The sequence below is a fragment of the Cuculus canorus genome, chromosome 11 (assembly GCF_017976375.1).
Source record: "Cuculus canorus isolate bCucCan1 chromosome 11, bCucCan1.pri, whole genome shotgun sequence".
Taxonomy (NCBI): domain Eukaryota; kingdom Metazoa; phylum Chordata; class Aves; order Cuculiformes; family Cuculidae; genus Cuculus; species Cuculus canorus.
The window spans coordinates 16,312,535-16,339,035 of NC_071411.1; the positions used below are offsets into that span (position 1 = coordinate 16,312,535).

Here is a 26,501-nt window from a genome sequence, read left to right on the forward strand (position 1 = left end):
GCATCCACCTGCACTAGATTACTCTTCTGCATGTTGACCTCATTTTGGCTCTCCTGCTCTGTGTTTGAAGTTCCTCTGCAGAATCAAATTCAGCAAGGTCCGTACCTGGGCTGAAAATTATAAGTCCCGGGGGCACTTCCTCAGCCATCCTGGCTTTCATTAACCAAGCTCCTTCACTGTCCTTTTTTCACACCCATTAAACAGCACCAAAGGGAGCTGGCAATACATTTTCCTTTGCCCTTCTCTTTTGTGCTTCTCCTTGATGAATGGCTAAAGCAGACGCACAGTTGTCTTTGAAGGCTCTGGCGGATAAGCGTGTTGAATCAATGACGGATTGGACCAAATGAATCACAGTGTGGGAGAAAGTGCAATGCAATGATTTCTAAGTGGCCTTCACATCTTTACGCTTCAGAACTTGCTTTAAAAGCCTGTTTTCTTCTTTTTATCTGGTTCCAGTTTCTGCAGTGCCTTTGCATATGTTGAGGGAGGTAGGGGGGAAGGAGGGGAACCTTTACATATAAACAGAAGATTCCACTTCTCCATCAGACAATAATGAAGCATTGTCATTTAGGGAGTTCAAATAGCTGGGAAACCACTTCAAGGCCATGCAAAACAACTGGGTAGCATCAGAAAGAACAGCAGTTGGCAAACTGAGCAGCGGGGTTTAAAAATCCAGTATAGCAAACTAGCAAAAAAAAAACCACAGCTGGTTCAGCGGCCTACCTCCCCTCACTGGGACACAAGAGCTGCTTCAAAAAGCAGCTTTAATGAAAAAATATTTTTAGGATACGGTGAATTGCCAGAGATTACCGGATACATAACTGCTGCTGCTTATTCCCAACTGAAATCCTGCACTTTCAGCCAAGTCCCACATGTCCATATCCACAGCGAGCAGGAGGGCTCCAATATCCATTCAGAGCATCAGTCATTTCTAGCTTAGCTGTTCTTGGGGCCCCCCTGTGACTGACAACACGATTGTGCTCATCAGATGGATGTTTCCCCTCCCCTCAAATACATCAAGGTGGATATAAGAAATCAAAACCACCGATTTTGCAGTGCTGCTCAAAGAATGCTGCTGCCTGGAGAGAGACAGCAGCTGTGGGAAAAGCCTTTTCGGTCTGACAGTGGAGAATAACGTGCACACGCACACCTTCAAGACTCACGCATCTGTAAAAATCCCAGCAAAACCCACACTCCAGCTGGGTTTTGGTTTTATGGTTAAGCAACACGCCACACATTCACCTCTAGGCCTCTACCACGCTCTTCTGCAAAGGCATTTTGTGCCCAGATAACACTACCAACAAGGAGGACACGGGTGGCCATGTGTGAGCCTCTGCAGGATCTGCTTTATGTTACAGCTCAGGATGATGCTGCGTGTGGAAATACAAGTGGAAGCTTGTTCACAACACAGAATTTGCAAAGCCTGTTCACTTAGCCAGAGCGAAACATGAGCAAAGGACAGCTCAGTTTTAATTCCTTTATTCTGCATACCCCGTGTGAGGTGCTGTGGCTCCCGCAGTAGAGCGGAGAGGCCGTGGCAGCAGTGTTGGTGCTGGGCTGAGCCTGTGGGGAAGAGCAGTGATTGGCACAGACAGGAGAAGGACAAACTGGAAGCTGCTCCCAAGGCCCTGCTCAGAGATGCAGCCTCAGCAGAAAACAGAGAAAGAGAGACATACAAAGGGTTTACTCTGCCAGCATCCTCTTCCCTGTGCCTCCAGTCACACCCAGTTACATTTGCACAGAAGCTGCCCACCAGCACCAGCATCACCACGCACCTCGCTATCTGCCTCCTCACCAGCGGTATCAATGAGGGACAACTCCTTCTGCTCCAGAGATCATGGACTTGGAGGAAAAACTCCTCTGGCAGCCGCAGGCTTACCCTGAGCAAGGCACTGCCCTGACCCCAAGCTCCCTAGCAAACAGCAGCTCCTGGCATGGCAGGCAGGGACAGACACAGCTGCAGCTTCCCGATAAATATTCAAAATCTCCGTGGCCTGGCAAACAGGGCTCTGGAAAGCACCTATTGCTCTCTACATGGGCAGAGATATTTAGGAAGTGCTATGAGGTTTGGGTGCTTTATTTTATCCATGGACAATGGAAGTTGGGATGAGCTGAAATACAATTTCCTCAAGACTGTTTTCCAGCGTAACACCAAGTTGATAACGAAAACAGTGGGAAGGGCTGTGTGAGCCTTTCTGTGGCCAGGGGATGGTACTGCAGACTCTACTGCGAAGGGAAATGTGTGAAATAGAGGTACTTAGGACAAAGGGAAGTCTGTTAAAGTAAGAAGAGCCTGAATAAACAGCTTTTTCCCCCAATAACGCTTTCTGCTTCATCCAGACAGAGCTTAAGGATAAGAGAACAAGGAGCTGCTGGTTTTCCAGTGGTGGAAATGCAGCCAGTGGCTTCAGAGTGGTGTTTATTGAGCATTGCACTGGTGCAACTGATCCAATGGGGACTCAGGCCCCGCAAGGCCAACACAGTCAAGTGCTTCCTTACTTTGGGGATCCCTCAAACATTTCAAGAGGAATAATAGCTCTCCAGCTGGGAACCCCCAGGAGCACAATACTCCCAGTGGCCCCACAGGCACAGAAACCAATGTTGGGATGAGCTGGGGATGCTATGAGCCACAAACCCTGTGAAACACACTATCCCCATCCTAGGGGAGAGTTGATAGCCACCTCTGTCACATTTGTCATCGATTGTCAGTACTTTCAGATGCACAGACTGTAACCCAGCAGGCTGCAGCCTCTGCTTCCCAGTGCTCCGTGCATCTGCTGGGCTATGGGGCACTGTGTGCTTTGAAGTTTTGCTCCTCCACCAAGAGTGCTCGTTGGTATGAGAGCTTGCATACTTATTAGGAGGTGAAGATGATTAATTGCCTCTGTCCCCCTCCCCCTCCGAGGGGGGCTCCTCAATGTTGTCTTGCTGACAGTGATTTTTCAGGAACATATGGCACTTCCACATCCCATTAGTAACGCGCCTGCTGCACCTCGTCCGCTCCGCACTGAGTTTCATCTTTCACTGGGCTGGGGAACATGAAATACCAAAGCTCTGGCCGAAAACTTCAAGGTCAGAAAGTTAAGGGAAATATGTTCTGTGAAAAACTAAACTACTTTCCTGCCATCAACAGCACTGGTGTCACACGGCTCCAGCATTGCTGTGGAGGGCCACCAACTTTACCCAGAGAAGGGTCCTACCTCCAAAAAGACATTACACACACATGATGATGAGATGCCCTAACAGAGACCCAGCCCCCCCTGGCCAAAGGAGCTGGGTTTTATCTGTCATTACAATGTACTTTCATAAAAGCAACTGGAACTCTACTTTTGGCTCTTCCCTCTGCTCCCAGATTATGAATTTTCCTTTGGGCCATAGGGCATAATTTGCTCTTTCTGGAACCGGCCGCAAGTCTTGTGGAAATGTGTCCTAGTGCTCGCTGTCCTGGGGAGCTGGGAACCTACAGGCTTCATGGCCAGACATGGCATGTTGAGGCAGTGCCGAGGTTCACAATGCTGCAGAGCTATGGCTATATTAACAGGTAGATCTAGATTAAATGGTCTTGGGTTGTTCAGGTTGTCAGTTTTTGTTTGGTTTCATTTTTATTCTATGAGGTTCATTGTTTCCTGTCTCTGAGTCCTTCTGACGATGCGGCACTGTGTCTGCTCAGAGCAGGTGCATTCTGACCATGGATATTGTAGAGGGCACCTATGAGAGCAAATTCACAGTAAAAACAATTCCAGCTCCCTGCTGCTCCTCACCAGCACCCGAGTGCACCACGGGGACTTCTCTCAGCTCATTCAAAACACAGCAAAGCACACTTTGCAGCCAGGGCACCTGCAGAGCAATAACGCAGGTGCTCTGGTCCCAGCGGACGGTGCGTGACAAAAGCCAAATCCTCTAGGGGAGCAGGCTGTGCTCCACTGAGTGCCGCAACCCGGTGCAAGAAAACACACACGCTCAAGTACTAATCTGCACAGCCCCCCTTGGCAGGCAGCATGGAAAATGCCAGTGCTTGCAGATATGGTCTCTAAGGAGGACAGTTTCCAAAACGTAAAGCAAAGCAGGAGGGGCTGCCCCAGAGGCCAGGGTGTCCGGAGGCCAGCACCCACCTCTGATCAACCAGAGGCCTCCAGTGACAGATGGGTGTAACACCCCGGTCCAAACCCAGAAGGCAACTTGTCTTGCAAGTATTTTGTCCACTTATCTTTTTTCTGGTTGTTTTTACCGGAGAGAGTCCAGCCAACAGAAAATAAATACAAAAGCCAAGCAGAGAGCAGCTTCCAAATGACATTGTTTTACTCGGTCAATCAGTTCCCATCACAGAAGGGAGTTGTTTTTTCCCAGGGAAAAAACAGTTCTTCACCTCAGCCCCCTGCACCAGAGCTGGGTGCTGCCATTGCCAGGAAGAGCCACCACCCGTGGCTGCCACCAGCTCTGGGACCCAACGTGGCTCAGAGCATCTCTGCAACCTCAGCAAAACCTGCAAGGACTGGGCACTGCTGAGCCGACACTGCCCCAAGAACCAGAGTTGGGATCTGCACTGGGATCTCTGCCTTGTGCTTACTTGGAGAGCTCATGGCTTCCTGCTCCAGTGGACGAGGAGATGCGGTCCTTCTCCTTCCAGGCACCTGGCAATGGGCAAAGACTCCTCTACCACGGTGCTCCCAGTGCCTCCAGGGAGAGGCTGAGTAAACCCTCAGAGCCATGTAAGGGGAAAAAGGAGAGAAAGAGTACAAGGGGAAACCAGATCCCCGCTGAACTGCAGAAGATCCCTGCTGCTGAGCCCCAGTGCCCACAGAACACATACCTTCCCCAGCCCCGTGAACATGCCAGCGAACCTTGCTGCTCTCTATCTAATGTATTCCATATGGAGCGTGCACCTCCAAAACATTACTTAAAATGGGAATAAATCCTTCACAAGACCTCCGCATGACAGATACCACTTGACTGAATTGCCAAGTGAGGAGCTTTTATTTTAAGGAAAAAAATCTACAATTAACCTATTGTCACTCCACAGCAGGGGGAAGCAATAAACTGTATAGGTCTTCTTTTCAGCCAAGTCCAAAAGGTTTATCCACAAGCCCTTCTTAGCAAATCTCCTCCGCAAGTTCTTTTGATACCTTATGGATTTGTTAAACATTTACAACATGAAAGCGAGAATATTATACACACTGCCCCGGCATAAATCACAGGTCTGATCCTCTGTATACACTGGCAATGGAACAGGGACCTGGAAGGAGTAACAGGGTTCTAGGCTACAAGGTGAATAATTGGAAAGGTTTTCCTTATCCCTCCATCCAGCACTAAATGCACACCAAAGTATTGCAAGAAGCTGGTTCTCCCCCAGTCCCTCCTTGAAAGTTTTTCAAGTTTTACACCTGGGGAAAGAAGAATGAACAATCACTGTTAGACATCGGTGAGGTGAGCACACAAGACATTTAAGAAGTGGAAAAACATCTGTTTTGTCCAGATAGAAACCAGATGGAGGTGAAGGGGAGGTGAAGGATAGAGAAACAGTCAAGAGGAAAAACAGAAACACAGTCAGGAAGAAGGCCGCAGGAGAAGAAAGAAGCTTCCATAAGGCAACAGTGTCACTCCATGGAGACCTGCACATCCTTCTCAGAGTGGTGAGCAAATGGCTTGAACACAGCTCTTGCTCACAGGACAAGGGGCTGGGAGGCCACTCAAAGCAGCCCATTTTGGAAATTCAGATGCTGCCTGGCCACCCAAGATACCATGAGGCCACCATCACTGGGGACAGCTGAGCAAAAGTCTCACTGGCAGGAAGAGTGGCAGATGTGGGCTCATTTTGAACCACTAAGGAGCCACAGACCTATTGAGGTCCTCCAGTTCTACCCCTCAAAATGCCTCAGTGTTGCTTGGACCAGAGACGCTTCCTATAAGGGTTGTGGCAAAATAAAATCCTACACTTGTAGTAGAAACTAAAAAGGTAATTTCGCACTGCTCCCCAATCCTCTTTATACTCGTGTTCACAACAGCAAATTGGTTCTCCTCTACTGCCATAACACAGCTTATCCTAAGGCTTTCAGAGACACTATGGGGGAGCTTTTATGGGTGTAGAAGGGGCAGTAAATGGAAAGGGTGCCTGGCAGAAAGTGCAACAAAAAAACACCTGGAAGGCCATGGCAAGGGCAGAGAGGCATTTTGGGAGAAGCTGGTAGTGCCTTCAGGCAGAGAACAGCAAGTAATATCAGCAAGAGGGCTGGAGATCCCCTGGAGCTGAACCATCAGGATGTTGGGAAGAAACATCATTGCAACACCAGGGACACATTATCTGCGTGTGAGTCTGCAACGCAGACAGCCAGGTTGGAAAGATCACTGGAACATGACAGTGAGATACACTGCAAAAGTCACCCTCAACCTAATAAGCTCTGTTTCCTCCTGGGTTTCTGTCTGACTTTGCTCTCAGATTCCACTTTGGCTGGCAGAATGCATGAGAAAAAAAAAAGCAATTTTTTTTTTTAAAGCTGCAAAAGACATCTCCAATAGTATCAAATACTAGACCTGAGGAGCAGTTTCCTCACTATACCGTATTTTCCCACAGAAAAAAAATTGTCAAAAATTTTTTTTGCAGAAAATGTTTAGTTTTGAGGCCGTCTTTTAAATCCAGGTGAAGTGTCCCATTTCAGGTGAGTGCCAAAACTGAAGGTTCTTTTTCATGGTTTTCAAAATGCACGTTCGCAAAGCTGCAAGCGGGAAAAGGATCAAAATACCCTCCCTCCTTACCCCTAACAAAACCCAAGTGTTTGAACTTGGTCACTATGCAAACTAAGAATTACGTTGTTCAAAGGTCTCTAAAATATTCCCAGTTTGGGAAAAGTATTTCCCACTCCTGTTTAAAGAATTTCATTACAAATGGCCTCAAGGTACCTCTCAGCTTGGTGAAATGTTTTGTATGAAAGGAGACCTCAAATGTCCAGAAATCATTTGCAAAGACTTGTGAGTAAATAAACCCTCTTCTGACAAGGTCCTGCAGAGAATAACATTGGAGTACAGGACTGGATCAGGGAGAAGGCAAGATAGGTGACTGAAGCAGCTAAAATACAGAAGGAAGAAGAATGTAGGTGTACCCTAGAAGATGAGCAGACCATGCTCATGCAAAGCCTAATCCAGCCCTTTGCAGCCGACTGCTGGTGACCCTGCAGAGAGGACACCCAGAGAGGTGCCATCCAGACTATGTTTTTGGGCTGCAAGCTGGAGAAATGAAATCAGAGTTCTCCAATTTTGCCATTCCTAACAGGAGCTCACCCTAAATAACCAAAGCACATCTCTGCTCTTCTGGAGTCCTTCATCACAGACACGATGCAGTTGTTCCTTTGTGCCTTCTTTGCTAGAGGTAAAGCGTGGATGGTCTTTTCTCTGCCCTGCTCCCTATTTGCACAGAATCTATGGAAACCTAACTGTCCACAAGCCTGGTGCACGTACAGAGCTGCTCTCCCACCAGCTTCCACTGCGGCCAGCTCACAATTTGTCTGCAAACCACAAGTTTAATTAGAGTTGGCAAGTGCTTTGACTTCAAAAATGTCTGTAACACCTGGAAGACAGCGTTCAGTTTGAAGAGGGGAGGAAATGGGATGATGTCCAAATGTCATGCTTTCAGTTGCCTGTACTGAGCTGACTGGAAAAGGAATCAGTAGCTGCAGGGGCTGCTGCATGCAAGCAATATACAGGCATGCACACAGCTTTGCTTTCCTCCAGCTTTATACTGAAGCAGGCTTTTGAGATTACTTTTAAACCAGTTCATATCCCCTGTTGCAAAAAAAAAAAGAAAAAAAAAAAAAGAAATTAGACACACCAAACAACACTTGTAGAAAATTAATCACAAGAACTAGGAAGAGGTGGTGATGTGCTATTCCTAGCCAAAAACTAGAGACTAGGAAGTAGACAAATGATCTAGCAGGTAAGGACAGCGGATGGGAAAGACTGTTCTGCTGAAGGATGCCGTGGGGGAAACTTCCCCCATGGTCTCCTTTAGCATCCACACAACCTAGGCAGTCAGTTCGGATCAGATCCACAGCAGTGCAAGTCTGCACTCTCCATTATCCCACAAGAAGCCAGTTCCAGCTGTCCAGACACCAGTTTTATGGTCCTCTCCATTACGGTTTGCAGCGCTTTAGGAGAAAAGGCATGCAAAAATGCTCACTGGCTTTTGTGGATGGAGCTATGCCCTGGGAAGGTGTGCTGAGGGTCTGCCCTCCTGGTTTTAGGAATCTTTCTCCGAAAGATTTCAGTGCTCACTGCTCATTTAACCTGTTGCAGGAAGAGAAATAACTAAGCCAGCTCTCATCAGAGCTGCCCTGGAGGTGATTGTGAACCTGACAGTGTAGAGTTGGACGTCCAGTTTGCCACTTTCTGTGCACAAAATATTTATGGCCAAATCTTGCCAAGTCTTTTAAGGATTGGCTTAGGAGGAAAGATTTATTGCAGTGCAGATTTCTTCTCACTGGTAGGTTCTTGCAATCCTGATCAGTGATGGTCTGCTGCTTACCATGGCCTTTGTCACTAACAAGGTACAACTAAAACCCCACTCTTCTCCCACAGCTTTGGGGCTGACAAATATTAACCCTTAGAAAAGATCTAAAATCAGATAAAACTGCTATGATGCGGAAAAATTCTGTGGCAATACCATGTTTTATTACATTGCATACACCTGAGAAGAATATAACTCTTGTTCGTCAGCTTCCCTAGCCAAGTTACACCTTTTATTTCCAAAATTACATTGTTGAAAGCCCTACTTATTTTTTCAGAGGGTCAGTTTATCTTGATTTAATGAATATGCAGATAAAGAGTACACGAAGTTTGAAAGTCAGATACCAAAGAGGTGAAATAATAATTTGCGTAAGTCTTTCATCCAAGCCATTCATCAAGCCTTTAACAACAGGCACTAAGGTATGAGAAATAGTAACAGAGAATGCATGTTAAAAAAGTAATTGTTTTGCAAGGTGCTCCAACTACAGCCCCAGAGATGGGTCTGATCCGTGTAACAGATTTCCTTCCCTTTCAGGGAATCGGTAACAAGGAATTTGTGTCCTTGCTGCAAAAGGATACAGAGGGGTACTGACATTTTTCTGGTACACACAGCTAGAAATCCAGTAGCTGTTTTAGTTTTACCCCACATCGCACCCATTGCACCCCATCCTTTCTTTTCTTGCACATACACTTTTTAAGCTGTTCGATATTCTAACCAGTGACTTTCATAAACCTGAGGAAATTCTTCAGAGCAACATTTTGGAAAAAAAAAACCTGGAAAATTTGAGCAATAATTAAGATTGTGACACTGGTGTGATTTCCATGTGAAGGGATAGATAGTTTTATTCATGAACAAAAAAAAATATCTCAGGAACTTATGCAAGCAAGAGCAAGTATAACAAAAGCATGCGCTGAGCTGTCTCCTATTAACAGCACAGATCAAATGAGCCAATGCAACTGCTTCTGCTTTGCCTAAATATATGCCTGGATCAGTCATCAAAGTAGGATTGTTTTCCACAATACACTTCCTTGAGCAACCCAGATAGCCTTTGTGTTGGCCCCAGTAATGATGTAATGGGAAAAACTTACAGGCATTCTGTCAAAGCCATGCAGATTGCTTAAAATACTATTTCCCAAGGCTCCAGCTTCGCAGGTGTGGACTCAGCAGCCATCAAGACTTGCTATGATTAATGACTTTTTCCAATGTGTTGCCTTATATTAATACAAGGAGCTAACTTTTATTAAATTAGGGATGATCTGTTAGAGGATTCTAATCACCTGCATGCTGCCATACCTGAGGAAGCTGTTGAAACCTATGCAATCTGGGCATCGCAGAGACAAGCCAGCCTAAGCTTTGTGTTACCTATATGCATGGTGGTACTTACAGAACTCCTGTCTATATTGCCTTCTACCTGTTAAAAGAAGGCATTTAGGAGAACTGCTGCTCCAGTCTCAAAACTGTCAGCCAAAAAGCCAAGGGAAACCACCAGTGCTTATGGAAACCATCTGAAAATGGACATTGGAACCAATTCTCCTGAACACGTCCAACATTAGGCAGCAGAAAAGGTATATGAAGTCCCAAGGAAACATCTCACACAGAGTCACCAGTTCAAAGAGTGCAGTAGCTCAGAGTAACCCAGCCATTACAAGTCACAACTGGAGATGAACAAAACAGCTCTTGCTAAAATATCATTTCACAAGAGAAACAATTCTCATTCACTTACCCATCACGTTGCAGCTTTAGACCACCACAGATATTCCAAGTGTCACAAGGCTCCACCACGTACTTGAAAGCATTCAACACACATCAGAAGCATTCCCTTTGCCTGAAACAAGGACCTTTCCTAGGACAAGAAACAAAGAATCATCCAAAACGCAGTCCTGGTGCATCTGACAGAATAGCCAGTAAGGTCATCACATGAAAAAGTAGCATCCATTGCCTGCCGTTTCACCCTCAAGGATCCCTTGAAGGATCGAAGCTTGAAGCAGGGTAAATGGTGCTGGGATATGAGATTGGCAGTTGATAATTTGCAGCTGATTCTCTCCCTACAGGTGTAGCCCATCTGGAAAGGCCCAGCCAGGGAGCCACAGCATACAGACACCTGTAAACCCCATAAATGCAGTGGAGAGCAGACTGTACTTCTACTGCATGCAGATAGCCCTGGTTCAAAAGGAAGGGGTGCAGCAGTATGGTCTTGTGTATCTTCAGGTGATGATGATGGAGCAGAAGGGAACAAGCTCAGCATCCTGTTCTTGCCCATGTTGGTGAGCAGTGAGTCTGTGCACAGGGCATGTGGCTATTTACTGTATTGCTGCCAGCCTGATTCAATGACTCCAAAAATCTCTTCAAAAGAGTAGGATAAGCTGGAGGCAAGAGTGGCACTTTTTCCTTTCTCCTTCCACCTTTTTATTTGGCATTTCTGATGGATGTTGCTTGTTCTTTATCTGGTCTCAGAAAAAACTCTCACTTGATGCCCTAGAAGAAGATGATGTTGCCGTAGCTGGGTGAGGAGGCAGAGACTGCTGGTTCATATGGCCTTATCTTGAAGGCATCTGGTTATAGATCCTCCAGAACAGAACAGATGATGTTATTGTCCAGGGTAACCAGAACAAGTTGGGTCTGGCCAAGTGGGATGGAAGGGAAGAAATGTAGTCCACTTAGAGAAAAATGCAGAAACTAAAGAGCAAAAAGAAATGCTGGTTGAATTCAGCTCCTCTCTTGGAGCAGCACAGTTGTGAGGCTAAAAGCTCTATGTAGTTTCCTCCAATTCAAGAGGCAAATTGCATCATACTGGGGTGGTTTTCTTCTTTTTTTTTAAAGTTGCATGGCAGGGAGCATGAGGCATCTTGTACCTCTTCAAATAGTGCTGCCTCCAGATCATAAGTTGGTAACAGATTCAGTCTCATTACCTCTGTGTGAGCTCTTACTTTAGTGTGCCTTACTGCCAAGTTAGTGGAAAACTTATCTCAAAGGCAAAAGGAATTTAATCCTCTTGGAATAACAGAAACAGTCGTTATGCAACCCTGTAACTTCTCGTGGTTGCTCACATCTTGTGGGAGATGGAGAAGGCATGTGAGAAACGGGCTTTGCTGGGGCCACACAGAGCTAATACAAACCCCAAATGTCCACCACTGCATCTGCGGACAAGGTTGTCCAACTGCTGCAAGGCTGGCGTGATGATGACAGAGACTCTTTCATATGCCATGGCAAACTGAAGAAGTTTGAGATGGTTCCCATCTACTTGCTTCCTCTCTGTTTCTCATTAGTTATAGCATTGGCATAAAACAGGATCTGTGTCTATTAAGTCTTCATCTGCTCCTCCTTATTCCCACATGAAGTCATAATCCTTCATGTCATCCCAACTGCTCTATGGAAGTGATTTAGGATGTCTCAAACCAGAGGATAATAACCTCAGGTATTAAATAAATAGAATAACTGTAGAGGAAAACAGCCTTTGCGTCACATACTGCTGGTAAGAAGCATATGCGTTAGCAGAGAGAGACAGGGAGAGAAGTGGAGGAAAGGCTGATGTATCCGGAGAAGAATTTGAAGAACAATCATGAGATTTTACACATGGCAGATGTCTAAGATATTTTGAGAGATTCTTCTTGGAGCCTCTAAGCCACAGCAGGGTCCTGCCACATATTTTGTTCTTCATATAATGACACTGTGCCATTTGTATCACACTATTGATGCACTCCTGGGTGGTACCAGCAGGACAAGAAGTGTGGTTAATAGTTGGCTTCAAGGGCCAAACAGAAATATCAGCCTGCAATTCAGTCCTTAGCCAAGAACAAGGCACTCAAGAGCAAGGAAACAGATTTCTTTTCTAAACAAAGGATCAAAGTATAATGAAGCAGCAGACAAATCCTAATATCTTCCAGCCAGATGAAGCAACAAGAGGCAGTTTGGTAGTAACAGCCCATGGTAATCACAGAGGCAGTAACTGAGTACCAATAAAAGTTGTCACAAGGTATCTTGCCCCATTTCCAGTATGGATAAAGTACAACAGCTGGAAAAAAATGGCTCTAACCTGCAAGGCAGTGCTTGCTTACTTGCTGGATCCATCCAAAATCTGGCTGCTGTGGTCATTCCACAGTCGTCTTCCTTGAATTGCTATATGGGATTTTGACCTTTGAGAACAGCCATAACTTGTGCAACTTTGAGCTAAACTTGCCTTGAAAATCCTGTCAGGCAGAGACCACCCTTTGCTGACGGTGCCCTTCATCTATAGTATAAAGTCTCGGCCAGTGAGCTATTACGTAAGTACTCAGCTTGACTGCTTTTGGAGAGGGTATCCTGCACTAACTCTGTTTGGGGTTTTCCTTATCAACCTTCTGAGCCCCAAGAGGGCTGTGGGTTGGCTGGGGGCAGGGGAGGGGGTAGCTTTGTTTCCTGTGAAAATCACTGGAAGGTGATGGCCATCAGAAAGGAAATACAAGCCTTACTCTGGAAATGCTACTTTTATTAAGCAAGCTGGTAGTTCATTTTCACACTGACTTTGAGGCAAGGGTTTGCAGTAAAATAAAGCATTTCTTATATTTTAGACGTACCCAAAGTCTCTTGCACATTCTAGAGGAGCCTTGTCCAGAGTGAAGAAATAGCCTCAATTTAAAACATCACTATCTGAAAGAGAAGTTAAACTCCTCCTCCTCCTCTGAGATTTCTAAATCTTTCTGTATTATTCTCTGAGCAGGTAGCCCCTATTTCAGCTATAGCTGGATTCCAGCTTCTTCACTCCACTTGCATAATTTCATGTAATACATTCCTCTGAGGCTGCAAGAACTTCACACTTCCATCTCAGCCTAGAGGTGAAAGCAACGAAAAGAAGTTACACCATATAATTATAGTTATTATGCCAGTTAATAGAGCTCTTCATAGCACAAACACTATTAGCACTAGTCACTGTTGGGAATAGCTGTGTCTCCAGCTCTGCTGTTGCTGTCAGAAGCTTGGCACAGATCTGAATCCAAGCCCAGATCTGAAGACCAAACTCTGATACCCGCCAGCTCACACACAGGGCCAGACCTCTCTCTGAGCTTGGGGGAACTCCTGGATTTTGGATGTCAAGCACAATTATGGAGAGTAGTGTCACATTGAAATGTGTGACCCAAGCAAACAAACGGTGTTCAGACATCAGCTCTACCAGCTTCCTTCTTGTTCTTGGAGTTAGTCCATGACCTTGTCTACAAAAACATGTTTTTAATCAATTGAGTGTGAGCTCCAGGTTCAAGTACCATAGCTTTACATCCAAACCCTCTCTCTTATCATGCATTTTGCCCATTCAAATGTCAGGCAATATTCTAGCACTAACAGTCTGCTCTCTCTCCCCCTTCTGTCTTGACAGTAAATTGCTGACACAGCTTTCTGATTGTTTCTTTTTTCTTTTAAAAAAACAAATAAACATAAGCCTATAGAGAAGTTTTAAAACAACTCCTTTGGGAAGTTAAAAAAAAAAAGATCAGAGGTGGCAACATTGTGACAGAACATGGATTTCATTAATTGGATCTAGCTATTAGCACCATTTTTTGCTAACCGCCTGTGCCAGTTCCAGGCTGGGAGAGCAATTTAACTCATTGCCTGTGAAAAATGAAATGACACCAGCTACTTGAATGAACTTTCACATTAACGAAGCATGATCTGGTCTTGATCAAAGACTTTATGCTCCTGGAGGACCAGAGTTCAAGCACCGGTCCCTAATTTTAGGAGAAGAAAAGGCTTGCGTGTCATTGCAAGGCAGACTCTTCAGAGTTTAAGCCCAATCTAAACTTTCGTGTCAGCGCTGCTAGTGACCCTGTACTGAAGTTTGGCTTGATCATCTCTTCCTATAATTCTCACTGTCATATGCTTTCTCCTGCTAAGCTGAAACGGCTTCACCCTTTACAACATTGAGAAGTGATGTTATTGTTAGTCATTGCTGCTAAGCACTTCTACATCACGTCATACATCTCGCAAGTTATACCAACAGAATGAGCTCTGAGGAGCAGGGTTGGGATCCAAGCAAGACAGAGACCAACTTTGGGTGGCAAGATGCCAATAAAATTGTCCTTGCAGATCTGGTGTAACCGGATCAACTAATAAACCTCTGGAATGCAGATCCTTTGGTTGATCTGGTCATACAAGAGAAACCATGTCTTGCAACTTGCAGGCCAGGAGTCAAACAATGCAGCTTGCCATGAGCAGATGATACCAAAGGCCACTGTTAGCTACATAAAAATGTGACTGTTGCTGTGCTGAATAATCACTGCGATCTTGCACACCCTCTACAACACGTCTCCTGTAACCATTTTAATATATAAATATATATATAATTTGTCACCATAATTATATTGATTGATACATCAGTGCACCAGGGTGACAATATAAGCTATTGTAGCCACAGGTATTGTGCAATTTGCAAATCCTCATTAGAAGAAGACAGTCTTTGTTACAGAGAAATTAGTGGCCCTGCAGATAAAAGAAACAAGCTGGAGTGAAGAAAAATTGTCAAATGTGAGGACAATCAATGTGACCTAAGGCCCATCCTTTTCTATTTCCCCACCTCCAATCTTCAGCCTGCCCCAGGAGAAGTCAAACACATCCCTCACAAAGCCCAACAACATTGCTATTGTCATCCATCCAGCACGACACATCTGCTGGAGTGCTCTGCATCCTCACCAGGGCTCCTATTCAAGGCTGGGTCTTGCTCTGAAAGCCAAGGCATTGTGGAAAGTTATTGTAGATCCTAAATGGCTAAAAGTTATTTAGAAGGTCTAGCTAGCAAGTCACATCACAGAGAATCATAGAAGCATCGAATCACTAGGTTGGAAGGGACCCACTAGGTCATCGAGTCCAACCATAAACAACAGAAATGTTGTTCAACATAAAACCAGAGATGTAGTTTTGCAGGAAGCAGGAGACAGAAAATAAGTTCACGTACAAGAGGAAGGGTGCCCGGCATTCAGGGCTCAAGTGAGTTCCTGGCGGTGCCCCAGGAGCGCAGGGTCGCCTAAGGTGAGTAATCTGGGGCTCCAGTTCTCCAGCTGTAGAACAGGGATAATACTTCTGTTCTCACCTCAGTTTGTCTTCTCTGTTTAGGTTTCAATCTCCTCAGGGCTGTGTCTTGCTACATGTATGTACAGTTCCTAGCTTAATAGTCACGATCCAAACTGAAGCCTCCAGGCACTCCAGTATATTATATCATTGCTAATTTCACAAGAGGTTGCAATCAAATCCCTTTATCGGACAAAAGGAATCCTAGAAAAGAATAAAACAAGCTATTAAAAATTGAGGATCATTTTTGCTGAAGTAGGAATAATGGTACTTTGTCCCAAAATGTATAAAATATGTATTGCAATTAAATCCTCCATTGGCAAATTGCTCTACAATTAAAAAACACAGAAGCTTGAGTGAGGCAATTAGAATAATAGTAGAGTGTTAATTACAGCTTGATGGATTCTGCACGCTGTCAGCAATTACCTTCCAAGTGTGCACTTCTGAACCAACTCCAAATCCACAAAAAGACATCAGCAGAATTAGAAGTATCTTCCTTGTTGGCATGTGCTTGCCATTTTAAAATTTGTTTTCATAAATACTTTTGTAAGCTATTTAATTAGATTTAATGAGGTTCAAGGAAGAAACATCCTCCATGCTGTACACAGCCTCCTCTCTAGCAAAGGCATTGATTCGGGTAGGGGAGCATGACGCTGAGAAGAGACTCATTTCTTTCCACCTGCCCTCGCTGAATTATTTCCACTGCACCGCAATCTTGTGCAAATGCAGGGTGATTCAGCTGGGTTTACAGGAGAGCTGCTTTATGTATCTTTTTAAGGAATGTTATTTAAGGCTTTGGATCTCTCTCTCCACAGGAAACCTCATGGCCAGCCTCTCATCCTTGTCAAGGGGCAGGGGAACAGCGGAGGGACTTTGGGAACAGGCACTGCGACTGAGAGTCCTGCATTGAGTGGGTGAGATTAAATCAGCAGGGTTTGAGGTCAGGGATTTCAAGAATAATTAAAGAATATTGAAATTAATTGTTAAAAATAATTATAATGCTTAAGTGTCAAGGTTGAAACCACTGCAAAAGAGCAAAATATATTTTTATTAGCCTTTTATTAGCCTATTATTTTATGATGCCTTCCTCACCAGGCAAGAGAAATCTACTCCATAAAAGTATCTTAAACTTTGGTTTCTTACTTTGAAGAACTAAAGGTGTATTTTTTTAATTGGCTTTATATTTGTAAATGACTGCACTATCTTCTGTAATACCTCTACCCATCCTGCTTTAGGTCCCTCCCCAGGGACAGGAGCCCTTGCTTTTAGTTTGCAAACAGCAAACATAAGCCATTCTCTTCTTTTCTCCAGTTCTCGAAAGCTGAAATAAGACTCCAACTCACAATAATCTGAATTCTCTGCCCTGCCTTCCTCCCCCCCCCCCCCCACGGTGTAACAAAAGCCTAAACCCCGAGTTTTACCTAGCAAAAGTCCCTATATATGTACAATAGAAGTCCCCTGTATATAATGATGTCTGTTGATTCTGCCCAGAAAGGTTTAGGACTGGCCCACACAGTATCTGCAGTGTCTGTGCCAAAAGATGCTCTTGTCATCGCGGACCCCGCGCAAGGCATTGGGTCACTGGGAAGGTGTGACTCTGTGGGACAGGATGCCTGAAAGTCCTGGTTACCCCAGCGATGAGCAGGCAGAAGCCTTTGCAGAGACAGAATTTTCTGTTTACCATTAATCTCTGCAATCTGATATATTCAAAGCTGTCCTGAAGGCCAAATAGTTGTTGTGCGGGTAGACTGTCAGGAGTAAATAGAGAAGAACAGGGAAACTCTATGCCAGTAATAGCTAACACTGCTTATTGCGGTGTATGGTTGGGATTTCAGTGGGAATACTCAAATCATAAATCCCTCATCCTGGAGCAAGATCTTGCCCCATCAATAAACCCAGTTTCTACATTTCATACCATGGCACCTTCCAAAGCTGAATCTTCCTCCTCAGGATTTTCAGACTGCTTTTCCTTTTTCTAATCGCTGTCAGGAATGATTTTTGTACGTGTATCTCTTCAGCAGTGCACACTGTACATGCTTCTCCAAGAAGATGAAGTAGCCAGGAGGCGCAGGGGCTGCTTTATCATCCTACAAGCGTTGCTTTTGGCTCCAGCAAAAGACTCGATTGCTGTCTGCGGCAGGCAGCTGGATACCTAACCTAGAAGATCCCTGTGCACTGTGTCAGATTAAATGAATTGCTTCATTGATGAATCTGTAAGAAATCTAGAAGAAAAGAAGAACAGGGAGGAGAAGAGAAAGTCTCCACTCAGAATGATAGCTTCCAACACCTTCCCGCACATCATCAAGGCAGTGTCATAATCATGCTCACCAGTGCTGTGGTAGAGGAGAAAGGCCTTGCACGGTCTTTGCCGAGTTTGGGGAACATAGGCTCAGAATACTGAAGCCTGGCTTTCAAAAGCCCCAACTCTTCATGAAAGGATGACCTGTCATCTCCATTCCTCTTCTGTCAGTTGCTGATGATGCTTCAGCGTGATGCTTCCCTGTGCTGCAGATACCTACGCAGGCGTAGGGAGAACAGATGCTCCTTGCAAGACTCAGAAGGCTGCCAAAATTCTTCATTCTGCATGTGGAACAGACACACCTTAGTCTCTGACACTGAGCTTTTACAGCCTGGAGGGAACCTGTGGGTGAAACCCAACTTGTTTGATTGAGTTTACCAGCAAATTCAATGTCAAACTTGGGTTCTGATTTGGCCGGCCTGATTTATTTTCTAGATGCCACCAATCCAGGTTTGCTGCCTTTCAGGATGCCGCACATTTGTATAGCTTGGATGCCACTTTAAACCCACCCGGATTCAACCCTCTTCATGCAGACTGTTTTATGTGAAGAGATACGTGACTCTTGGAAGATGAGCAACACAATTAAAGCATCCTGCAGTGCAATGCCCCATCCTGTTACAAAAAGAAAACAACAGCTCCCTCCCTGCACTGGGGAGAAATCTGACACAGAGGGATGGAAATAAAATCACAGAGTCCCAGAATGATGGGGTCAGAAAGGACCCCTGGAGTTCATCCAGACCAACCCCCCTGCTAAAGCAGGGTCACCTTGAACAGGTTGCACAGAAAAGTGTCCAGGGTGGGTTGAATATCTCCAGAGAAGGAGGCTCCACACCCTCCTTGGGCAGCCTGTTGCAGTGCTCCATCACTCTCACAGGAAAGAAGTTTTTCCTCATGTTCAGGTGCCCCAGTTTGTGCCTCTTGCCCCTTGGCCTGTCACCGGGCACCACTGAAGACTCTGGCCCCATCCTCTAGATTCCTGCTCTTCAGATAGTGATCACCACTGATAAGGTCCCCTCTCAGTCTCCTCCAGGCTCTCTCCACTTCTCCTCCTAAGAGAGATGCTCCAGTCTGTTCATAATCTTCGTGGCCTCTGCTGGACTCTCTCCAGTAATTCCTTGTCTTTCCTTAACTGGGGAGCCCAGAACTGGATACAGGACTCCAGATGGGGCCCCAGTAGAGGTACTGGAAGCAGGATCGGAGTGTGATATGTGTTTTTCTCCCTAAGATATCATAACCCCTTCTCCTCACATCACTCCTGGTGCAAGGCTGAGTTGATGTTAGGGTTAAACCACATTCCCCCCTGCCCAGGGTGCATTGAGCCCACCAAGATCTTCTTCCCCTAAATGTTTTTGGATGAGCCAGTTGCATGCTCTCTGCTGAGTTCAGGAGCAGCCTCTAAATTCAGTCTTTGAAGTGTATTGATAATCTAAGATTAATTTTGCCCGTAATGATCTTGCAGCAGCTATTAGTGAGTCATGCTCCCACCCGATTGCGACTGTGTGCTCGCTCCCTTGTGTCTGGTTCTTGCTGGGCTTTCACAAACAGGGGTGAATTTAGGAATTCGAGCAGCCGCTCAGGTTCGGTTTGAAACATGAGTTTCATTAAACCAGTTCTGCAGTCGTGGAGGGACATTCATGCCCTTCGACCGCTTCGTGGTGTCCAGAGAAGGGGTGTAGCACATCCCTGAGCGCTGTTCTGGCAGCGGATCGTCCGCTTCCACAAGAGGGAGGTTTCTAAGCCGCTCTGGGCGCGTAGGACGCGGCCCCTTTAAGAGAAGCGGCTCGGGGGGTGGGGGGGCGGCCCGCGTTCACACCTGGAGTGGGAAAGAGGGGCGGGCCCCATTCCCCCGAGTGACGGGCGGCTCCCACCAATGAGACGCCGCAGCGCCCCGCCGGGGGGCGCCCTCGACCAATGGCAGCGCGCCAGGGCCCGCCCGGCGGCCAATGGGCGGCGCGCGGGGGGCGGCGCGGCTTTACATGTTGCGGGGTCGCCAACGTGGGCGCGCGGCGCTGGGGCCGGGCCGGGCCGGGGCGGCGGTGGTGGGAGCGGCTGGAGCAGCAGCGCTCGGCCCCGAGGGAGCGCACCGAGCAGCCCCAGCGGTCGCTGGCAGCGAGGAGGAGAAGGAGGCGGTTCCCGCGGCGGGGGTGGATGCCGTGAGCGCCCCGCGGTGATGCTGCGCGGCGCGATGCTGCGGGCGGCGGAGCGGCGCTGAGCGCTGCCGCCTCCGAGCGTCTCTCCGGTACCGGATACAAGATGGCGGGGCCGCGGCGGGCGGGCGGCGGGGCGGCGGCGCTGCTGCTGCTGCTGGGGCTGCTGCGCTCGGGCCGCGCCGCCTGCCCCGCCGGGTGCGCCTGCGGCCAGCAGCGCCTGAGCTGCGCCGGGCTCGGCCTGCCCGCCCTGCCCCGGGACCTGCCGGCGGCGACGCGGCACCTGTGAGTACCGGGAGCGGCGGGACCGCGGCGGGGGGCGTTGAGAAAGCGAGGGGGGAGCCGCTCCAGTATCCCGGTGCGATGCCGGTCCCGGTATCCCTGCCCGTCCGATCCCTCGTTGGGCTGGCTCTCCTTCTCCTCCTTACCCTGCTTCTTTTCTCTCTATTTACGGGAGCCGAGAATACGTTCGGTCCCCAGCGATGGGATCCGCTGGAGATACCGGCTGGAGTGCGATACTGGTCCCGGAATTCCCTGCCTGTCCGGTCCCTCGCAGGGCTGGCTGTCCTCCACCTTCCCCTCCTTCTCCTGCTCCTTACGGGGCTCCGGGAGGGAAGGGAGCCGGGCGTAGGTTCGGTCCCCAGCGATGGGCTCCGCTAGAGATACCGACTGGCGTGAGGTCCCGAATCCTTTTTGGGACACCCATCCCGCGGGGTTTTGGGTAACCGGGCACAGCGCGAGGGTCGCGAAACGCGCAGCAAAAGAACCCCCAAGTTGAGGTTTATTTGCTTTCTAAAGCACAGCGGGCTCCGCTGCGGAGCTGCGCGGGGAAAGCCGCTCCCGTGTCCCGGTGCGATGCCGGTCGTGGCATTCCTGCCCGCCCGACCCCTCGCCGAGCCGGCTCTCCTCTTCCTCCTCCTCCTCCTTTTCCTGCTACTTATGGGGGTCTGGGAGGAAGCGGAGTGGGGTGTAGGTTCGGTCCCCAGCTATGGGATCGGCTGGAGATACCGTCTGGCGTGCGATGCTGGTCCCAGCATCCCTGCCCGATCGGTCTGCGTGGGCTCCCGGATCCTTCTTGGGGCACCCATCCGGCGGGGTTTTGGGTAACCGGGCACAGCGCGAGGGTCGCCAAATCCGCAGCAAAAAGAACCCCGAAGTTGAGGTTTACTTGGTTTCTAAAGCACAACGGGCACTGCCACGGAGCAGCCCGGGGGGAGCCGCTCCCGTGTCCGCTCTGGCTCCCCCCCGGGCGGGTGCGATGCTGCTCCCCGCATCCCTGACCGCCCGGCTCCCTTTCCTTCTCCTCCGTACGGGGCTCTGGAAGGAAGGGGAGCCGGGAGTGGGTTCGGTCTCCAGCAATGATCGGCAGCGTGGCTCCCGAATCCTTGTTAGGACACTCATCCTGCGAGGGTTTGGGCCACCGCGGCGCAGCGTGGGGCTCGCCGAACCCGCAGCGAAAAGAACCGCGGAGTTGAGATTGATTTATAAAGCAAGGCGGGCTCTGCCGTTTTGTGGGCGCCGTGGAGCTTCTCCCGTGTCCCGGTGCCCGCTGCCGTTCCCACTCGGGGCGGGTGCGATGCGGGTCCCGGGGCTGCCTGCCTGTAAAAGGGGAATGGGAGCCGCGAGTGGGTTCGGTCTCCAGCGATGGGATCTGCTGGAGATACCGGCCGGCGTGGGCTCCCGAATCCTTTATCCGATGGATAAAGACATCCATCCCGCGCCCTGTGCGCACCCAGCGCTGTGGCCGTGCTCACCTGTTGGGTGCTCCGAGCTGACAACTGTTGAGGTGCCAAAGCCGTTAAGTGTACTGATAGGACGTTTTGAGAAGACCCAGGTGTTGCTTCCCAATAAAAGTTGTGATTCCCTAGGTACTTATCCATCTTTTATCCATCTGTCCGAGTTATTAACCTGTGCTGTGTGCTGCGCAGCAGCTGAGCTCTCAGCCTGGCACCTGGGGGTTAGTACAGTGTCTGTGGCTTTTTTCCCCCCTCCTAAAAGGGTGTTTGAAAGTGTTGGGGTCCATGCTCAAGTCCCAGACAGCGTGGTTGCTATTTCCCAAAAAATGCAGCAAGTCTGCTCTGGTTGTGTCAGTGCCGAGCGCTGCTGCTGCTCTGACCCAGTAAGATCCAAAATATAACATCAGAGATACGAAGCAGCAGAGATCCGGGAGGGAAAGTTGTCTCTGCTTTGATGGCTCAGTTCATTTGACAGTGCAGGAGGACTGCGAGTAACTACGTGCGAGTGCTCGTAAACTTGTAAAAATAAGTGTTCTGGACATCTAGTTCACCTCAGGAAAGAAGGATGCAGATCAGGAAGAGTGCCTCTGTGCTTCTGTTGCTGGGCTATTTGAACAGATTTATAGATTACTGAATCTATAAAACTCTTGTTGTAAGAGATACTCCTCGGTTCTGCTAATGCAGATAGTGGCCACTGAAGTGTTGCTGGAGATCATCCAGCTCCTTATTAAGAAGAATTATTAGAGGTTTTTCAGGTTCTCCTGGTGTTATTCACTTCTGGCTGCAGAAATGCCTTGTTTTACATGAAATTATCAGGTGTCATACCAAGAGGAACATGTGGCCTCTGCATTAAAACCCTGACTCATCCTTTTCACCTGTTGCTGTGTGCTCTGACAGAGCTGTCCTTCAGCTCTGGGCACCTTTCAGAGTGAGTTTTTAGTCTTCTCAGCATAATTCCAGCATCCCCATGCACCTCTTAAAATAGGACAGTGTATCTTTGTTGGTGCAGAGAAATGCATTAATAGCCCAGTCTGAACAAATTTATTGTTGTGTTTTTTTTCCTGGAGTGCTAATACCCAGGAGTGTCTTTTTCATATGGAACAGATTTTTGAGTGTCTTGAGTTCAGTTTAAATTTTATATGTGCTGTTACTTCACCAATAAATCTGCTGCTATGGGCCTGTGGGCTGTTGATTTTTTTTAAACACAGAATACCATTTATGATTTTGTAAATTCTAAACTAACCAAAGAATTAGCTAAAGTGGAAATTTGTCATGGCTTTCATATCTGACAGTCAAAATTAAGGGGTTTGGGTTTTTTTCCCCCTTCTCCATAACTAATACAAACCCCACGCATTTAAGCTACTGCAAAAACTTTTGGTTTTAAAGCGATTATTGTTTCTAATCACTGAAAATCACTTCACTTAGTTCAGAGATGGAAAATTGAAGTACTTTTTTCATGCTTGGTACGACCATAAATAGAAAATTCTCGTGCAGAGAATCGTTAACTAAATTTTTAGTTGTTTCACGTCCTCTATAAAAGAATCATGTAGTGGAAAAAAGTTGTCTCTGTGCAGCTCTGTCGCTTCTTGGGTTTTGTCAAGATGTCCTTTTGCAGCTGCAGCAGCCTGGGCTAATGTGGTGGTGTGGTTTGAGGGTGCGGGTTCCTGTAAACTGAGGTGAGACAGGCGATGTCAAAGCTTGTGTCCCTCTTCTCCATCGCTTCTGGGCAGGCTGCCTCTCCCGCCGAAGGTGTCTGCTTCCCCCGGGTGATAAGCTCAGGCATGTTTGATCCCTAATAGGAGACAAGATAAATCCTGTTTTCAGTAACCCGTGCTGGCTGTGCTTTAACTTCTTTAAAGTGCTATTGAAAAACCCCTCCTTAGCAGTTTATCTTTTATTCCTAATGAGTGCCACAAAGCTGAAGCAGTGTTTGGAGTCGGTTTTCAGTGTATTGGAGATAAAGCTTTTGTTTGTAGGGTTGGAAATGTGGCTCTGAATGCTGGGGAGGGTTCTGGAACAGACAGAATCATGCTGCATATTTTGTCAACAGGACTATCAGTACTAAAGAAAAGCATTGAGATCTTCTAGAACTATTGTTATTTCTGTGTTGGCAGTGGAGCTTTGAGTTGTAATTTTTCTCCCTGGCTTTCAGAGGGCAGAGCTGATCTGCAGAAGGGCTGGTGCACTGCAGTTGCTCACAGTTAATGCAGTATGGCACAGATGGCTTCTTACTTACAAGCAACAGGCAGATCAATCCTGCATGCTGGTTATGGAAAAGTGCAGGACTTGCTGGCTCAGTAGCCCTGCATCACGCATGTTGCAACACTCTGGCGTGACTTGTGTTGTCCTCACAGGAGCTGCAGCCCCAGCTGCTACAAGCTCTGCGATGTCTGTGGTCCATAGGGATGCCCAGAAAACCAGGCTCTGCGGAGAAGTTGCTGTGCAGAACTGCTTTGCAGCATCTCGGTTCAAAGCTGCTGGAGAAGCTCCATATCTATTGGTGTTTAAGTGTGAAGTTTGTTTTTACACCAGAGTTTTATGTGGCATAAACTTTAAGGCCAAGCTTGAGTATGAAATGCTTTGTGCCCAGCAAAGTTGGGGGCAGGGCTCCAGCAGTGTTGGTGACCTGGCGCATCCTCACCATCCTTCTGTCTCTCCATGCATCTTAAGTTTTGAGGAGTGGTAGAAGAAAGATTTCTTTGAGGCATCATGTACGAGTGAGAGGTTTTCCTTCCTTTCTAGTGATAGAGCAATAGTATTTTGGGTACAGATGTTAATGGTGAGAAGGCTTTGGAGCTATGGAAGTGTGGTTGGATAGCGAATTCGTTGCTGGTACAGTCCAGAGGAATGAAAGGGTTCATTTTAAACAAGTGTTTGTGTGTTTTTCACCCAGATGACTGGGGGATGGTTTTGGGATACTGGACATCCATGCACAGATGCTTCTGCCTCTGGGTCGTTGTGTGCTTGGCATATCTGGGAACAAGCGAGTCCTTGGCAGTGCCCAGGACAGCTGGGCTCAGAGCTGCTGTTTCCCAGGGAGGCTCTGGGATCTGTGTAGATCAAGTTGCCCTGAGCACCAGCTGCACGGATGCTGGCTGTGTGGCCGGTGCTGCTGCTCCTGTCTGAAGAGAGTTGGGCAAATAGTCTGGATGATTTGGAAAATCCTGTGGATGCCTGTCAATGTTTATATGGCTTTGGAAAAGCATTTGAATTAGGAATGGGGAGCAGACCCACTCAAGTGTATGGACACAGAGACTTTGTTGAAGGCAAGGAAACTGTTTGTGCTCAAATTTGCCCATTAATTTAAATTTCTTGCTAAACTGAGGTTTTCATGTGCCAGGTCCTGTTGCTCTGCCGTTGCACGTTAGGGTGACTTCTTTTCTTGCTTAGTAGAGTGGAGTTGGGCTCTGCAGAAAGCTTGCTGTGCCACCACTTGTGTGCATGGTGATCTCTGGAGACGGACGTTAGTTACTCCAGAGCCCCAGAGCAACTCGTGATCTTCTGCAGGTGCTGGACGAGAAGGTAGTGGGGGGGGGGAACCCTCCTGCAGACAGTGCTGAGAAGGGGGAGTGCTGCTGGCATTTCCTCCTCTGCATGTCTTACTTCCAGCCCTGCTGAAATAATGGAACAAAGATTAAGTAATCGTCACCCCAGGCTCGCAGCGCCGGGCCCTGTGCAGCTGTGGAGCCCTCACCGTGTGCTGGCTTCTGGGAGGCTGCCGGGCTTGGAAAGACAGCTTGGGAGAGGGGTATGTGGGTGGGTGCAGGTGGCTGGTCCTCCTTTCTCCTCGAGAAAGGGAGTGGTAACCCAAAGAAATTCTGCAAAGCCAGCGCTCCCTCCTTGGGTGGTGGTCCAAGGCTGCTCAGGTGGGATGCTGCAGGGAGCTGGGGGTGTTTGTACAAGAAATCCTCAGGTTGCAGTGACGCACTTGGTTGGGTGCTTCCTGGAGCATCGTCCTCGGCAGTGGCTTTACTCCGGAAGGTCTCTGGGAAGGTCTCCAGCCCCGGGGCTGCGGGATGGCTTTGCACCCTATGGATTTGCAGGTACTGCTCTGGAGCTTGATCCCGTTGGAGCAACAGCAAAGCCCCTCCTTGTAAAGCAGTGCCTCTCCAGGCCTGCTGCTTATGCACAAATAAATATATGCACTTGCGAATAAATCCACCCTTCCTGTGTGAACATGTGTCGGTGGATCCGCTGACCACCCTCAGCATGCTGTGATATTTATTCGTGCTGACTGGAGAGGAGCAGTTATAGTAAGCCCGTTGCGACTGCTGTCTGATCTTCTCATTTTAATCTCTGGCAGAGCTACAGCTGGGGCAGAAATAATCTCAATCAGACTAGGATTGGAAGCACATATGCGATTGATAATGAAACCTGAATGGGATAAAATATCCCCACCAAGAAGCCTTACTGGCTCTTGTGAAGCCCCTGTCTTCAAGTGAAAGGCTCTAGGACCCCCTCAGCTTCCTCTGCATATTCCTCTCTCCTTTTAAGAAGCTTCATGGCATTTAATCACTTCGAGCCTTTTCCTCTCTGCAGTGACTGCAATTTGAAACGCAGGGGTCCCATAGAAAAGGAGCAAGTGCTCAATGGGCTTTGTTAATATTCAGTGCTGTTTACAATGGGTGCAGTTTGAAAAGGGGAGAATGGATGGTCTGGGAGCTGGGGGAGTACAAGCTGCAGAGTGAAAATTCCCAGGGCAGGGGACCGAGCATCTCAGTAGGCAGCTGAAAAAAACCAACACACCACCAATTGTTCTTTAGGAAAATCAACCATTATTATGTGTTAGGTAC

General features: G+C 47.6%; 1 protein-coding gene across 2 annotated transcripts in view; it reads left to right on the plus strand.

Annotated features, from left to right (window-relative positions):
• The first annotated feature begins 19,839 nt into the window (after positions 1–19,839).
• LRIG1 (leucine rich repeats and immunoglobulin like domains 1) overlaps positions 19,840–26,501 on the plus strand; it is a 90,693-nt gene continuing 84,031 nt past the window's right edge. The window contains exon 1 of one of the 2 annotated variants that reach the window (XM_054076457.1): positions 19,840–20,257. In XM_054076457.1, coding sequence (XP_053932432.1) covers positions 20,079–20,257 — 179 coding nt within the window. In that variant the 5' untranslated portion in view covers positions 19,840–20,078. The remainder of the gene's footprint in view (positions 20,258–26,501) is intronic. The other variant, XM_054076459.1, reaches the window with a different exon arrangement.